This window comes from Typopeltis vanoorti, chromosome 19 (assembly GCF_054136105.1).
Source record: "Typopeltis vanoorti isolate ZY-2024b chromosome 19, IOZ_Tvanoo_1.0, whole genome shotgun sequence".
In the NCBI taxonomy this organism is placed as follows: Eukaryota; Metazoa; Arthropoda; class Arachnida; order Uropygi; family Thelyphonidae; genus Typopeltis; species Typopeltis vanoorti.
In genome coordinates this window covers 45314679-45333411 of record NC_143567.1, presented here as the reverse complement: position 1 = coordinate 45333411, position 18733 = coordinate 45314679, and the positions used below count along the sequence as shown (strand labels likewise).

General features: G+C 34.5%; 1 protein-coding gene across 1 annotated transcript in view; it reads left to right on the top strand.

Annotated features, from left to right (window-relative positions):
- LOC150096056 (transmembrane protein 39A) overlaps positions 1–11864 on the top strand; it is a 62586-nt gene extending 50722 nt beyond the window's left edge. The window contains exons 6-8 of the mRNA XM_090409167.1: positions 6940–7124; positions 9177–9297; positions 11505–11864. Of these exons, the coding sequence (XP_090265293.1) occupies positions 6940–7124; positions 9177–9297; positions 11505–11738 (540 nt within the window). The 3' untranslated portion in view covers positions 11739–11864. The remainder of the gene's footprint in view (positions 1–6939; positions 7125–9176; positions 9298–11504) is intronic.
- Positions 11865–18733: the final 6869 nt, after the last annotated feature.

The following is an 18733-nucleotide window of genomic DNA, read 5'->3' as shown; positions in this document are numbered from 1 at the left end:
GGTGAATGTATCTGCCTGTATGGGTGGGTTTTCTATAAATAGAGAAAACCAAGGTTCCATCAGGTTGGCGGGTGACTAGTGTGTCTAGCAAGGGAAGGTTATTGTTTTCCTCTTTTTCCAGGGTGAATTTGATTCTAGGGTGTTGGTTGTTCAAGTGTGTTAGGAAGGAGAGGAGTGAATCCGGGCCATGTGGCCAAATAGCGAAAACATCATCAACATAGCGAAGCCATATGGTAGGTTTTTGTGGGGCTGAGTTTAAGGCTTTCTCTTCAAACATCTCGATGAAGAAGTTGGCCAAGGGTGGGGAAAGTGGTGAACCCATGGCTGTCCCCTCTATCTGTTTGTAGAATTTTTCCTGCCAAACGAAATAGCCTGAGTTCATTGTAAACTGAAATAGGGCTGAGATATCGGGAGGAAATTTAGCTTGGATTAGCTCTAAGGTTTCTTTGAGAGGGACATTCGTGAATAGGGAGGAGACATCAAAACTGACCATTATGTCATTGTGTTGGAGTGTAAGGTTTTCTATACTGGCTTTGAAGTGGGCTGAGTTTTTTTATGTGTGATGGTGTATTGCCAGTATAGTGTGAGAGCGCTTTGGCTAAATGCTTGGCTAGTTTGTAAGTGGGGGAATCAATGCCATCCACTATGGGACGTAATGGCACATTTTCTTTGTGTATTTTTGGGAGCCCATATATGCGGGGGGGTCTAGAGTTATAGGGTTTTAGTCTGTTGGTAATCTCCACAGGCCAAGAAGTGACCTTCTTAAGGAGCCTATGGAGTTTTCTAATTTGTGAACTGGTGGGATTGTAATCAATGGGGAGGTAAGTGTTCTTTTTAGTAAGTTCCCAAGAAGATGGCAACGTAACGTTTGCCGAAATATCGGAAAGTGTATATTAAAGTTTATTTAATCTATATTTCCAGTATACGCTGTCAATTCCTTAAATATTAGTTATTATGTCTAACCAGCGTATAAGCCTCTCAACAAGAATAATGAATCCTTAAATTTTGCACCCGGTTAGTACGATTTAGTTACACTCCCATTTGTCACTCCTCTTAATAATGAGTCACCATACAACACTCTTTCATTACGTTTTCATTTCAGGAACTCTCCCACTCTTATGCTGTTTATTTACGTTTGCCGAATCACTCTGGAAAGAGTTTTGCAAGTGCTCTAATTGCCGCTGCGCATTTTGTACCACTGCACGCAACCTAGTGATCTCACTTCCTACAAATAATTCCTCTTTTTTTTTTATCATTCAAACCATTTTCTCTCTCTGTATAGTTGCTTTCACTCTTTCTTTCATCACCACTCTCATTGCCATCTTGTACATTGCAATTCCCTATCAAGCTACTATTTTCACTCGCATTCTGGCTTTCTTCAACCATAACTGTCTCACAGCCTGACACATACTTCAACTCCTCACTTTCTGCACATTCTCCCACCACTATCACTTTCAATCCAAACTCCAGCCTCATTCAGGAATGCATACATCCCACACACATCACATTGGACAAACTCTCTCACATTATAGTTTTTGAACAATGGCGTCGTATTTTTGGACGCCATTATCTTGCGTCACATTGGTGCCATATTCAAATCTATGAAACGTATCGTTAAATACTAAATTAAATCATGGAATTCACACCAAAATCACACAGACACAACAAGCTACGAAAATTAGACAATATTACGTTATGATTTTAACCTATATTCTAATTTTCACTCAAAATTATACTTAGCTTTCGGGAGCTCTCTGAAAACATGACCGACCGTCTAGCCCTCTAGCGGGATCCTCTCGAGGTGCCCTAGTAGGATCAAATTGACCAAATTAGTAATACTTTGATATACTGTCATGTAGCTTGTTTCTTTGTGTGGGTGTAATCCAGAGGATGACCTTAAGGTTGAAACATCATCAGCTAATTAGTCTGGTTTGTGCTAAATTAGAGCTATTGCCTGAGCATAGTAGTAGACTCCATAATTTTGCAATAATGAATGCTGATCACTGCGTACCAAGGTAGAAAAAGTTGCTTTTCAGAATCAGTATTGCTCATTATTTTGGAACATTGCTGAAGTGCAACTTTTAGCAGCTGCTCTAAAAAGAAGTATAGACTATACCAATTAAAAATTTATTTTTTAAGAATGGAGTAGTGGTCTGTCAAAAGTAAGTGACTTGGATTGATCCAGATAATTCACAGGCAGCTCGAAATAGCAGATTCTAGATTTTGAATAATTAATTTAAAATATAGTTCATAGAAGTATGGATAATGTGCATTAGTTATACTGATATCATTCTATTTCATTTAATTATTTTTCATAACTGTGTTTTTTTTTTATATATAATAATAATGAATGTAATTCATTATTATTATATATAAAAATATAATAATAATGAATCCTCTGTTGAATTCTAATAGTGTATTCTTCTGTTTACCCGCTGTGATTAAGACACAAGTAATATGTGCTACTATGACTCATGTGTTGATTGTGGTCAACTGTAATATCTCTTCCTGATAATGTCCTTGTAACAAGAAAGAAATAGATAGGAGTTAATAAATGCAGTTATTCTGTATATATGTTATTAACACTAGTGCAGAAATTGCAGTCTCCTGTATGTTTATTATTCTTTAACAAGTGATGAACCATAGTACTTTAGATTCATTTTTGTTTTTTAAAAAAATTTGCTTTACCCTACTCTAATATGATATACACAGAACCTTATTTTTAAATACTCATCAAAATTACTACTGAAAAGTTGTATTTAAAAGAATATACTGTACGATTTTTTTCAAAATTTTCCATTTATTTCTTTCATTTTAAATATGCTTATGAACCAAAATTGTTAATAATTAAAGGATTTAAAATATTCAGCACAAAATTCACTATTCATTTTGCACACGTAGCTTGATTGCACTAAATACTGAAGAATTAAGATTGTGTGAATGAATTTAGGGGTTAGTATGTTTTTTTTTTATTGAGATTTAGATGAGACATTTATATGTCTCTACAATGCTAATAAGTATTAATAAACATTACAGTAAGTTTTCAGATTTATAGAAAATGTACTATAATGATAATTTGATGAGCATGATGTTTTAAATAAGCACTCTCATAACAACACCAAAACAAAACTGCATGTTTTTGAAAGTAGTAGGAGTTTCACAAACTATAACAGATATACCAAAAAAAACAAAACATGAGACACAACTTGGTATCATAATTTTTATAACATATTCTAGGGTTAAAAACATATAATCTATATTATGATGGTGTTTGTTCACATCTCATTAATAAAGTTATCTTTACCCCAATGTATTATTAGTACCTAATGACAACTTTGGGTAATTCAAGTTGTAATTTTTTTAATTAATAATTTTCACATATATTAACAAAAATAGTCCGTGCGGTTAGCCTAGTGGCTGTTTGCTATGCAACCATATGCTTGGGGAAGCAGTGTCCTAGGTTCAGTTCCCATCAGTGACGTGAGGAGCTGAAGGATTTTCCTCAGCCATAGCCAAATTAGCAGGTCTTGGGCATGGACAGTATGTTTTTGGATAGTTTTCCCCCCAGTTTATCCTGGGGGAAAAAACTATCCTGCATCCTGCAAAGCAGGCAACCGGCCTTGAGAATTCAACACTGTAGGACATAGGATACACTGGGACGTAGGGCTGATCAGCTTATCCTGTGAACGGTTTGAGGTCCAGTGATTAATAAACCCTCGACACTGCAAGGTAAAAGGAAGATGAGATGAGATTGACAAAAATATTTTCTCATCATTTTGCAGTAATCCTTAGATTTGCAAATTCAAACATTGCTTAGTATTTAATTAAGTAGTTTTTTTAAATTACCAATAAGCCTGAATTGCTGTGTATTACAGTAACTCATTATAGTGAAGAAAATGGAAAGAATGTATTTCTTTCCATTATAGAAATAATTAAATAAATGGAATTCATTTAATTATTTTATTTTTTCAATATGAATCCAACCCACAGAAGGTTATAAACCTAGCATACATTCAGTACAGGTAACCCTCGTATAACACGGATGTTAGGTTCCATAGAAATGCCGCATTATATAAATCGCGTTATGTGAGGCTCAGATCACATAGAAAAAGTAGGGTTAGGTTCCGAAATCATTTTTTTTAAGATTATATAAATAATGACATATCCAACAAAAAATATTTTTTTATTTAATTTAGGTAATTCATGTAAGTTAAGAAAACATAAACTATGAAATAAATACATAGTATAAAATTATAAAAAAATATAAATTGTACGTAAACTTCGTTGCATTATATGCAATGAAGTTTACGTACAATTTATATTTTTTTAAAATTTTATAAAATGTTTTAGGCAAAATAAAATAAAGTGTATATTTTAATCGTCATCACTCTCTTCAAAACTAACATTTCATAGATGTTCTTTATTTATATCACTTGAAATCTCTTGCACATCATTTGTATAATTCTCATTGCATACTTCGGCTGGTTTAATTATCAAGAAGTCAGTAATAAGACCTTGCTTACCACTATGTTGCAATTGTTTTATTAAGTTCATAATATGGAGCTAAACAAATATCCAATTGTCTCGTGAATTTTCCGGAGGGCTCCATTGAGAGATCATTATCCATAAAATAACTTCCTTACTTACAATCCTGCTAATTTCTTTAAACTGAATTCTTTAACGGATTAATCGCAATCAGAATCTTCGGCAGACCTTTCCCCTGCCAATTGGTTCAACGTCATGTATTAATTGTACTAGTTCCTCCTCATTTAAATCTATTTCCCCATCAATAATTCACTAATTTTGTTTTCAACCATATTGGTATTCCTATAAAAATAAATTATTTTACATGAAAAAAAAAAAGCATTACATATTGTATGTAACTCATCAAAAAATAAAGTGCTCAGCTTGAGATTAACACACTTATGATTTTTAATGTGCTTTCTGGCAAAAAATGACAATTTTCAACAATAAACACTTTATACAGTAAATGATTGATGTACATGTGTGCTAAAGGTATTTCCCCTAATATAAATTCGCTACTTATAACTACATGCACGATATGGGCAGACACAAATTTAACAAAGATAGAATGATTTTTAAGTCACGCATTGAAAAATATATGAAAAGACAAAACGTTACTACAGTTTGTAGACCTTCTTATATCAAAACTGCATTGTATAAGTACCATGTTATGCAAAGGTTACCTGTACTGTGGTTGGACTTACAATTAGGTAATCTGGGAATCCTGCTCTCTCGAGACCAAGCATAGTAATATTTAAACTGCTTAACTGTGATGAGTTATTGTAATCTTCTAATAAGCCCGATTTTGCAACAATGTCAGAACACTGTGTATCAAAAAGAATAAATAAATAAAAATCTAATTTTAGAAATATCTATCATATTATTATTATTCAACTTCATTCCCACTCAAGTAGGGTCACTGCAGTGGATCACCCTCCTCCACTCAGTTCTGTCCAAGTCCATTTTTTCCTCTAGTCCAAGGTCTTGGAGGTCCCTTCTCAAGCTGTCCAGCCATTGTTTAGGTCTGCCCTTACTTCTTTTGCCTGGTGGCTTCATCTCCATCACTTTCCTTCTCACATAGCTTTTATTTTGCTGTATAACACGACTAAACCACCTCAGCCTTGATTCCCCAAGCTTTCTAGATACTTGGGTTACCTTCATTGTTCCTCTGATCAGTGAATGTTTGATCTTGTCCAATCTTGTTACACCACTTGCAAGTCTCAGCATTCTCATTTCGGCTACATCCATTCACTTCTCCCATCTCTTGGTCATTTCCGAGTCTCACTGCTATACATCAGTGCAGTTCTTATTACCATTTTGTAGATCTTTCCTTTTAACTTGTTAGACACTTTTGTATCGCACAAGATACCTGAAACCTTTCGCCAGCTTATCTACCCTGATTGGATCCTTCTATTGAGTTCTGAGTCCAGTTATCCATCACTGGACACATGATTCTAGATATGTGAATCTAGACATTTGTGGCATGACTGTGCCCTGCAATGTTATACTTCCTACTGCTTCGCTACAACACATTGTCTTATTTCTATTGATTCTCAAGCCACTGTCTTCCAAAACTTTCCTCCATTGTTCAATTAAGTCTTTTTTCTGCTTCCTGCTTAGACTTTGTGCAAATCACCATATCATCAGCAAACATCATTGTCCAGGGTGATTCAGTTCTTACTGTCTCTGTCAACATATCCAGGAGCATAACAAATAAGAAGGGTTCATAGCTGACCCGTGATGATCCTGCTTTTACGGAGAATGCCTCAGTGGTTCCTGCTGCATGTCTCACACTTGTTTTACTACCATCAGACATGCCCTTATGCAAGATGTGCAAACTTCTCTGTGAGAACTTCTCTATCTGCCACACTAAGATTTTAATCCACAGCCTGTTAAACTGTATTGTTGGTTGGAAAGTGGATATGCTATACTCACTCGGCCAACCAGAATAAATATAAAACATTGATGATGATTTAACCATTCAGGTTAAACAGAAATAACAAGTTTAAACAAATAACAGGTCTTTTAGTTTTAACCATTCAGTCATGTCCGACCTTTGGTAACTTTGTAGGCAAATGAGTGAGACTGGCTAACTGACCTTTAATCGAAAGAGACCAGATAAAGGTTCCTCATGTCATGGATGGGAAATGAACCCGGGTCTTTCCGACCAAAGGATTTTGTCTGTACCGACTGAGACACAAAGACTACATAAAACATTATTCACATTTAAACATTTTTTAAATATAATTTTACTAAAATGGAATCAGAATCCTGGAATTTGGACATTTTGAGTTCAAAAAAATTCTCCAGGTTTTGTTTCTACTATATGATTTATATATTTTTTATGCTTTAATTAATGCTTTCTTATAAATAATTTTTTTTAGTCTTAACATCACTGTTGTATTATTTTTTTAGAGTTCATTGCATTATGATACTGTGTGGATTGCCCAGCATGTTGGGTTTGTATGGATAAGTAGCTTTACAATGTACGTGGTATTTTGTTTTCCACCTCGCTATTGTGATGTCCTTCATCGAGCAGCTGTGCATCTTGGAAAATGGCAGAAAGTAGAGACAAGAAGTACTCATATGCCATATAATATGTAAGTTATGTCATAATGTAATCTATAAAGAATGTAATATTTTCTATTAATTTTAAAGAGAGAAATTTTATAAAATATTACAACTTAATAATTGCTGATTTTTAATACTGTATTTGTGTTTTTGATTAATCGTTTAAAAGAATTATCATTGGCCATTAATAAATAATATTCTGGAGATATGAATATTGCATAAAAAATAAGTTTTCTGTAGCACATAGTTTTATTACAAAACACAAAGATGAACAAGAGAGTGAGTGGATATGAGAGAAAGAGAAGGCAGTGACAGATCAAAAGTAATTTAAGATATAAAGAATTTTCTTCCCCTTTTGTTACAATTGCTACTAAATGAAAATAACTCAGATTTTTCAGTGTAGCTGTGGGACAGTTAAGAAATTTAAGTAAAAATCCCAAACACCAAATTTCATTAAAAATTCAGCCAGAACAACATTGTTTTATATGTATGTAGACAGATGGCAAAGTAATAATATTAAGTGCTAATTCAGAAGTGAATACTTTTATTTAGACTTTAATATACTAAGCACATTAAACATATCTGTACTGAGTGGTTCTGGAAAATAGGATGGAATGGAGAAAATTGTGGTAGACATCCAGCAGTGTACTGATCAAGGTTAAAGAAGACTGAGTGGTTTTACATCATTTGTGTGGGAAACAGATCCAGACTGAATTTTTTGTGATTGGAGGAGGTGAAAATTGTAAATATTTACAAGGACTAAGCGATTAATCAATCTCAAATGGTGACTACCATTTTTGTTCCCTCTAGAAACACTGGGTTTTCTTCTTATAAATTGCCAGTGAACACATACAGTCACCAATCATTTATCTCCCACTGAAATTGTTTATAAAAATTAATTTCCTTTTTTTTTTTAATATGAATTAGAACCACAAAAGGTTGTAAACCCTTAATACATTTAGTACCTTGGGCTAAGGTTAGATAATCTGGAAACCTTGCTTTAGATAACCTGAAAAACAAAACATGGAACTTTTTTTTCAAACCACTTCATACCTTCAGTAATCAGAATTGTGGTCTCACACTAGGCACTGAAATTCTTCTACCACTTAAAGACATTCACAAATACCCATGCCCAAGTGGGATTTAAACAGCATCCTGTCGATATTAACTGTTAGGCATCTGCCCATTTGGCCAGTCAATCCAACATTACTTAGCTTTAATGGATCTAAAATATTAGCCAGCCTGATTGGCCAAGTAGTTTGGCTGGAGAGCGTATCCGCTCTCCAGCCAAAAGGCTGCGGGTTCAAATCCTGCCGTGGGCATGGATGTTTGTGATTGTCTGTGAAAATACTAGTGGTGATGGTCGGTGGTAGATGCCGTTGGTGTAGATGATGAAGGTAGTTGTGGAGTGGTGGAGATGGAGAGTTGCAAAGTAGATGCCCTCCCTCGATGAGTCTTCGGACTCCCTGGAGGTGTTACGTAATAATAATAATTAATGGAAAATATACTAAGCATAATGAATTTGGATCATCTTAAGAAGTGGAGATCCTGAGATTGCTTCATTAATCTCATGCTTTGACTAATCATGGAGGGCAGCATATTCCACTATTAGCTGTGATAGATTCGTAAAAGAAAATGGCATTCTTATGTCCAGATTATTGAAATATTAATACCTTATGGAGTTTTGTTAGTGTGAATATTTATGGGTTAGGAACATTTAAAAGAAAATAATTTTATATTAAATGTGGCTTTATATGTATCACTGTAGAGCTTCTGTAACTCAGTAACAAGAGATTTTTTAGTAAAAAGGCTTCTAATAATTTTTATAGGGTTGGTCAGTACATGTAATTGACCTTGAATTTCATTCTTGCATCATCAAGCCAGATCAGACTAATTAATATGAAGCTTTACATAAAACGTGCTAATTTTTTAATTCTTTCTTTTTTTTTTCTTTTTTTTTTAATTTTGTGGTCTTTTTACATATATGTAGCCCATATAACCACTGATATTCTTAAAAAAAAAAAAAAACACTTTGTTGCAAAAAGGGGAGGAAAAAGAAACCTGTTTTCTTTTTGTTTCAGATGGTCAGATTCTACTGTATGGAATCATGGTGCTCTTGTAAAACATACCAAAGAGCTTTTTAAGGCAGAAGGAATAGTGAATGCTGCTGAACCAGGAAATTCTGCTCACTCAAGATTTTATGTAAGTGTTCAAGTATTCTTTTTATAAATAGACCAGAACTTTAAAGCACTGTAAAAAATTGCCTCTTTTTTACCCCTTTCACAGGATCTGGTATATTTCTAAAAGTATGGCCTGCATATTTGTGGTATAAATTGAATGTAGAACTTTTGCAAGTAGTGGAACAACATTGGCAGATAATGTGGCAGGGGAAACTTAACACTAACTGTGTTGTCATATGTCATCTGATGTAAAGAGCGAGTCCTGCAACAGACAAAATTGCATGCCCATGATGCATAAAAAAATTTTTTTTCACCAGTTCTCATTTTAAATTGAGAAAAATTAAACAAAAAATATGCAGATTCACATCAGTAATATTAGCTTTTTTTCAGTCATTTTTAGTGTTAAGTGCAAAGTCTTGTAATTTTAATAAGTTTCATGTATTTCTACAAATATATGCAGCTCCTGTACATAAAAGAAAGCATACTGGCTATGGACCAGATATTAAGTGTAAGCAAAGTGCTATGTGAGTGATAGATATTATCCATGTTTAGGATGTGAAAAGGAAGGAAGCAAACATTGATTCCTTCATTAAAATGCCAGTCAAAATCAGTCATGGGAAAAGAGCCTAATGACCCTTAACCAGGATCCTCTGGTCTCTCCAGAGACACCTGTTATGATAGAAGATGAGATGGCAGCAGATAATTCCACTTAGCTTTTCCATTGCTCTTCATTTTCCAACTAACCTTAAACCAGCAATATAGTTCTTTTACTTATGCTTTTCCATAGGTATGAATGCCATATTTGGTGCCATATGCACATTTGCATTATATTCCTTTTTTTTTTTTATTAAGAGTTATACTAAATAAGTGTATAGAATATTTCAATGCATCTTCCATTGGTATCGATGCATTTCCTGTGCTATAATTCCAGTTAAACTTTAACTCATGGAAATTTTGTCCTTGCTATAAGTGATCATCTCTTGGTCCCCACTATCCACTTAGGAGTTCCTCTTATATGATATTTAGATTATTTTTTCTAATCAACTTTGTTTTGCATCTTATTTACTTAAAATTGCTATAAACTTTGCATGGATGTATTTAAAAAACTTATAAAAATCTTAAGATAAATTATTATAAGTAGTATTAAATGTAAGCATTAAGTTAATAGAGGTCGGAAATAAAGCAAACAGTGATATTAGAAAATCTTAAGAGACAGTCAGTTGTGAATTTATTTTATGTATGATTTTCTTTTTCATTACAAAAAGAAATTAGATAATGGTTAAATGCTTCATGCAATTTGTGATAATTGAATTATTATTCTGACAACAAATGTCAGAATCAGAAACATTTGTATAAGACTAAAAAAAATTTAAATAGGAATGTTGTGCTTCAATAAATTTAATGTGATTCTGCTATGGGTGCTTCCTGTTCATCCTTCTAATTAATTTTCCTCAGAATGTTCAGACTATGGTCTTGTTTTGTTTTTTTAAACAAATGTTTTATTTCAGCTATACTGAGGTCCTGCTAAGGTGTGTCTGTTGGGGGGGGGGGGGTTCTCTCAGAAAACAGTAAACGGAGTAGTCTTCAAGATCACTCTACATCTCACTCAGTAATAATTCAAAGGATCACTATTTTAAACTTTAGTGGAGCTACCACCAAAATACAAAGGTTGAATTAATACAGAATTCATATATTTTCCATATACTACAGCAAAAAAAAAAAAGGGTATATCACCTTATCATTAAAATACTCTAGATAAGAGAGAGCTGTAAAAAGTTTTTGTCACAAATAAATTATAGTTGACAAGAAATTATATTCTTGTTTAATCCTTTATTAATTAAGTGTAAGCAAACGAAGTTTGCATAGATGAAGTGCTTTTTTTCATTTAAAAAAAAAAAAATCTCATTTAATAATATTTTTTTCTATACAAGCTTTTTTAACATTCTTTTGGAGAGGTAGATTCCCTAGTTTTGTATGCATTATACCTGGGGGGGGGGGGATTTTTAAATTGGATTTTAAGGAATCATACATGTGTGTGGGTAGTATTCATGTGAAAAAAGAAACTGTAGAAGATTAATGTAGCATAAAAGGTTATTTAAATATGTAATTTTTAAAATAATATATAAATTCATTGCTCTTTAAAAACTGATGAATTCTTTTTATTCTGTATACGAGTTCTCATAATTCACTTCTAAAATGCGTTTTTCTTTTTTTTTTTTTCTTCTCCAGTCAATATTTAGTAATCCAGGAAGTTCCTTGAGTAGTTTGCTGGGATTGCAAATAGTTTTGGTAATACTTCAAATGGTAGTTCTTGTAAGATCATCTGATTGGCATCATATAATCTCGGTAGAATTACTCTTATTGCTGAATTGTTTTACACTTTTTAAGGTTTGCAGAGAATATCTTGTTCTCAGAAAAATTTACTATGAAGAACAAGTTTTGCAAGAAAGGTTTATCACATAATAAACAATCATTCTGAGAAACTTTTGAAACTGTAAATTCACATAGATATAAACTGAAAAATGCTGTATTTATGTCATTCCTAGAAAAGTGTTTTATTATTTTTGAGTGTACAGTATTTGTTTTTCATTGTTATATGTAAATAAATTATTTGAATCGCTGAGATTTTTTTAAAATGTGAACTGAAGTTTTTTTCCCTCTCCCCCTCATCTCTCTGCACGTGTATGTACACACATGCATTGTATATTTATATGTATATTTTCACACTCACATTATAGCTTCACTGGAGCTGATTCATTGGTTTATCCAACATTTAATTCTACCTCTAATTTACATTTTTTATTATTATGGTTTTTATTATTAAATGGAAAGATTGTTAACAACCTTCGATATGCAGATGACACCGTGCTAATTGCAGATAATATTATGGATCTCCAAAAACTCATTGACAGAGTATACATAGAAAGCCAAAGAATGGGAATAAATATAAACATCAACAAGACAAAATACATGATCATCAGCAAACATCCAGCCTCATCAATGAAACTGACACTCAATGGGAAAAATATTGATCAAGTGTCAAGATATAAATATCTTGGTTGCTGGCTTAATGAACGGTGGGATCCAGAAATAGATATAAAGACAAGGATTGAAGTTGCACGGCAGTCCTTCATGAAAATAAGAACACTATTCTGCAATAAAGACCTAAACATGGAAGTCAGATGCCGAATGCTGAAATGCTACATGTGGTCTATTCTGCTCTATGGAGTTGAAACATGGACATTGAAGGCGACAACCATCAAGAAAATTGAAGCCTTTGAGATGTGGCTATACAGAAGAATGCTAAAGATATCATGGACAGAAAAAATTACCAATGAAGATGTCTTAAAATCCATTGGCAAAGCTAAACATCTTGTACAAATAATCAAGAAACGAAAAACATCATATCTTGGCCACATCATGAGAAACAGCAAATACCAACTTCTACAAACTATTTTGATAGGAAGAATTGGTGGCAAAGGAACTAGAGGAAGAAAAAGAATATCATGGTTTGACAACATCAAGACGTGGACAGAAAAGAGCAGTGCACAACTGCTCAGATTAGCACAAGAGCGCAGTTTGTTCACCAAGATGGTCGCTGACCTTCGATAGAAGATAGCACAATAAGAAGATTATTATGGTGATCCGATATATATGAAAGGAGAAAGAAGAATTTGTGAACATTGAAGACCTGCAGATTATATTCTGTAAGAAATACATAAGAGAGTAGGCTGTTTCAGCAAACAGCAGTAAAAGGAATAAATGTGTTTTAAAACCAAAGCTGGGTAGTGTTGGAACACTATAGCTGTTTCACATATTTTAACAGATTTAGAGGATAGTGGGAAAATTATCATTGCCAATTCTATTGAACAGTGACCATAGAAATATTTGTAGGAAATGCAAGTAACAGACTGAATGTCTGTGTGCAAGTGGAGTGCAGTGATGAGTCATTAATCAGCCTAATTTTTTCTTCTATGCTTGAGTTGAGGATTTTGAGGGAACTCAAGAGGCATCACTACCTGAAATGTGGTAATAGTATTCAGTGATTCATGATTTGTGTACAGTTAAGTTGTTCAGAGGTAAAGCAACTCTTGGAAATTAGGTTTTCTCTTTTACTTAAGGCAGAAGAGAAAACCTAATTTCTTAGATATTAAGGAAGCAATGTTTGTAATACAAAATATTTATACTAAAAAAAATTGGAGGTTAAGGTTATCAAAGAAGAGAAATCTTATCTTGTCTAGAGATTTAGATGTTTTGAAAAGTAATAGTGAAAGACAAGGAGTGAAAATCCTGACAGACTAATTTGTAGAAATGCTTATTTGAAAGTAGTAAACTTCATTATGTAGAACTGTTATGGCATCCTGCACATCCCTTAAGGATACACACACACACACACTGCTCGGAAAAAAATCAACAGACACCACCATGTGTAAAGTGCATATTGCCATGTAACGATGTGTTTCTAGCCGATATAAATTGGAGGAATGCAATGCTTCCAAGTCAGTGCAACTGTGTCCAGATGAAATGGCTGCAAGAAAGAAACTGACAGTTTGAAAGAAGCATTATGATAGGATGTCATATTGCAGGCTTATCTGTTTGGCAAATTGTTCACAAATTGGGCCATCCCACGTCAACAATCAGTGATACCATACTGAGATGAAGTGCAAAAAGTCGATTGCTACCTGCAATGGACGACTCACCGAATGTGACCATAGGGTGCTACATAGGAAAATATGTAAAAACTGCCATTCATCAGCCAACACATTGAACGCAGAGTTCCAGGAATACTGGAACATGAATCTTCACAGAATTCAGAACTGAGGCTTGCAACATGGGATTCCATGGTAGGACTGCAACATGCAAGCCCTGTATATGCTCTTGCTCTTTGAAGACAACTTGCAGTATTGTCTTCAAAGAGCAAGAGCATATACAGTGAGACATCTTGGAAACCTGTGTTATGGAGCAACAAATTGCTACACCCTCTACTGAGCAGATGAATGGGATGGTGTGGCAGACACCAAGTAAACATCTCTTACCAGAGTGCATACCAACTATGAGATTTTGGAGGTGATGGTATAATCCTCTTTTTTTCTGGTTTGGCCACAGACCTCTGTGGTGCCATGAACATTGAACTTCGAGAGGTATCTGAACATTCTGGATGACGAAGTGCTTTATGGCATTTCTATGGAACTGACCATTGTCTCTTTCAGCAAGACAATGCACCATGCCATAAGGCTGCTGCTGTAGCTGTGTGGTTTGTGAACATGAACATCGCACTTGACTGGCCTCTGCAAAGCCCTGATCCTCAACCCTATTGAACATCTGTGGGATGAACTGGAATATTGTGCGAGGTCAAGGGATGTCTGTCCCACAACAGTCCAGGACCACATTACATGCCTACAAGAAGAATGATCTAAAATTCCCATTGATCACTATTGTATACTTGTGGAAAGTATGCCCCATGGGATTGCTTCAGTCATAGCAGCAAAAGGAGGTCCTACATCTTATCAAGGTGGGTGCCAAGGCTGTTTGTTCCTCACACTATGGTGTCCGTTGACTTCTTTTCAAGCTGTGTACCTGTTTCATTGTTCTATTGTATTCTACCATACTAAATTTTGTCCTGCTTCATCACAAACTGCATTTACGTCACATTTTCAAAGTGTTTTATTAATTTTGTTGAGCAGTGTATTTCTGGAGGCTGAGAAGGCTATGAATGTGATGAATTTGTGTCAGGGAACTGGAAATGTTAGTCAATACAAGAAAAACAATATTACTGGAAGTATTCCAGTAATATTTTTGTGTAATGTCAAAAGGTAAGGGGAAGTGAAATCTTTCTTGTAAGAAATAAGACTGGACTTATGGTAGCCCTGAAAGAGTTGATCTTTGTTCTCCCATGCAAGAATTGCAATAAATTCAATGAACAGCGAAACAATAGATTAAATTTCAGATCAGTAAGAAATCATTTAAGCAATAAGAGGAAGAGCATGAATGTAATATAGAGCCATGGAAAACTTCTTTGGTAGTCATGAAATTCAAAGAGATGAAATTTACAAAATAATGGATAGGCAGAACATAACATGGTTACAAGTTAAGGGGATAAAAATCCCTTATTGTTTTTCAGTTTCCAGTAAGCGAAACTAAGATCGAACACTACGATCTGTAACGTTTCATGCCGACGAACTGTCAGCGTATCCAAGCGTAAGTGACCACTTGGTAGTGCCACACCACGGCAACTCGTTGCAAAGGTTGATATAAGTTAAGGGTTATCCCCTTAACTTATATCAACCTCGCCAGAAAAAAATAGCCTTTTGGCTTTTCATCTTAGTTATAACATGGTTATGTTCCTTATGCTAGAAATGTCAAGAACCACTACAAGTTTCTCCAAACCTTTCCATGATCAGAAAGTCAGTAATGTTGGCTAGAAGATTACAGTGGATCAAGACTAATGGAATCCATAACAATGGTCACTGAGTAATTGATGTGCCTCCAGATGGCAGGTTGAATGATGTCCATTATTTTTCACAGAATTAAAGTGAAGGAATGATAGTTGATGGCTGACTTATCTCTCTTTTTTTGTGGGGGAAGGGGGTGACTGAATATAAGTGATTTCATGCGTAGGGTAGGCGTTGGATGAATATGAAGTTTTCAGAATCATTATCTATTCTATATCGATAACAGAAGTTCTCAACATAGTGTAGGTATTAATTCTAGAGTACAACTAGATCCAGATCATTATGGACTAGATGACTTGGTATCAAAAGCTATTCAGCATTTTTTTGCAGTGCAAGACCAGAAGAAACATGCAGTGAGCTGTTCTTGGCATAGTACAAGATCCCATCTCTTTAATGGGGGGGTCAATGCCTTGTTACAGCCAAGCAAACTCGTGTCTTAGAAATCTGATACTGCTTACAATAGGAATGTTGATTCTTCTGTTAATTGTTCTTATGACTGGTTTGCTGTGAGATTGTGTGAGATTAAAAACCTGAGTTTCCAGAAGGAAAAATCCTGCCACCACTTTAACAGAATAAGAATAAGAAATCTTGCACTGATTCCTGTCATCATTATTATTAATACGTAACACCTCCAGGGAGTCCAAAGACTCATTGAAGGAGGGCACCTACTCTACAAACTCTCCATCTCTACCAAATGCAACTACCTTCTTCATCTACACCAAACACCATCTACTGCCGACTACCACTAGTATTTTCATAGACAAACATCCATGCCCACGGCAGGATTCCAACCCACAGCCTTTTGGCTGGAGAACAGATACACTAACCACTCGTCCAACTAGGCTAGCATGATATTTAATGATAAAAACATGTTTGTGAACTCCAGTCATACATGTGCATGTGATGAAGCTCTAAGCAATACAACATAGGATCTCTTGCAACTCCTCTGATATATTAAGTGACACTGAATCATCAACATCATGACAATTATGCAGCATTCATTTTTTAATATGAAAAAAGCCAGGCTCATAATACCTTGTAGACATTCTTTCTTTTAGTTTTGCATGGTGATCAGCATTCATTTTAGAAATTATGGACTTTACAACCGTATTATAAATAACTCTTTTAATTTCTCGACATTTCGATCTTCATATTAAGATCATCATCTGGAGCATATATAAATATACAGGAGAAGCTGAGTTACATTTCATGTGGTAAGCTAGAGAAACAATGATTTGATGATGGGTTATTCTACTGGCATGACTTCTAGTGAAAAAAAAAATTACAAATTATTTAGAAACTACATCAAGCTAAATTCTATTTATGATAACATGAACAAACATTCTTTCTTATAGATAGTTTTCTTTCAGTAACATTGATGTCGTATTTTTAGCATTACAATTGTTATTTTTGATTTAGGATCCTGGATTATCTACAGTCCTGTTTTATAGTTCCTCTTAGAGAGGAAGGTTCCATTGGTCGAGTATGTGCCTTCCATATGTTTGGGATTTTTAGACCATCATTTTTGTTCAGATTGGGGTGGTTGATAATGATCTCACAGGCTTCCTTAAATTTGCGTTCATACCAAGTTTTGGTGTGATGTAAACAACTAGTGCTTCTTCCAGTCAATTCTGTGTAAGGTGTTCAGGGCATGATCAGAAAGGCCAGCTTCACCATAGTTATTGTATTTAATGTGTCGTTTATGTTGCAATAAATATGGTATACACCAGGGTGGACCATTAGCAGGAGAGGGTCTTTGGATGAGTTGAGTAAGCTTTTTAATTTTGCAGGAGGTTTAAAGGTGGCTTTGAGGTTGTATTTTTTGTAGTATTCTGTTTATTTTATCGATGTCCCTTTAATGTAAGGAATGGTTATAGTTTTATTGTGGTCTGGTTTGTCTTTGTTTTTTTTATTGAGGTCTTGTAGAGAATTTTGTTAATAGTGTTTTGGCTGTAACCATTTTTTTGAAAAGTATTGCTGATAACTTTAAATTCATCTTTCAGTGCATGTTCACTGAAGCATATCTTCAAAGCCCTGTTTTTTAAAATATTAATGACACCTAGTTTTTGTGTTGGGTGGTGGTAGGAGTTCATCAAATTCCTGACATGTATCCTCAAGGGGTGTACAGGATATGACAGTACTACATGAAAAATTTACATCATTACTAACTTCCTATCTACAATTTTCCTCCAAATCAGTCTGTTACTTGTCAAGACTCCAACATTATCAGATCTTATATTTCTATCGTCTAAGGCACTTTGTACCGTATCAATCCACCTATATCTTGGTCTTCCTCTGGGTCGTTTTCCTGCCAAACTGGCAGAGAACACTTGTTTTGCTTATCTTTCCTCTCCCATTCTATTTAAGTGACCATACCACCTGAGATTAGCTCTGTTAATGCATTCCTAGATGCTGACAATGTCAAGTTCTTTCCTAATATCCTCATTTTTAATATGATATTGCCATTGATGCCATCTGTTCACGCCTCTAATCGTCCTCGGGACTCTCATATCTGCAGTCTCTAGTCTTTGGTCAAGTGTTTTACTTCTGACCCAGCTCTCAGATCCATAAGTTAAAACTGGTTTGAACACTTTCTTGTATACAGCTAATTTAGTGTTCCGACTAATTTCTCTCTTATTCCATATGAATTTATTCAATTGACTGCCTACCTTACTAGCTTTGTTGATTCTGTTGTCTATTTCCATATTTAATTTACCATTTTCACTGAAAATTGTGCCTGAGTAGCTGAAATGTTTTACTTCTTCCTCAGGTTCCTTATTCACAACACAGTTGACATTTTCAACAATTCTACCTGTTTTCATTGTCTTTGTCTTTTTTTTTAATGCTGACCTTCATACCATATCTATTACAACGTTATTCAATTTAGTCAGGGAATCTTGCAAACTTGTAGCAGATTTATTTAGAAGTATAACATCGTCTGCATAAAGCAAAGAGCTGACATTAACATCTCCAATTCTGATATCATGTTTAATACCAATTTCCTTC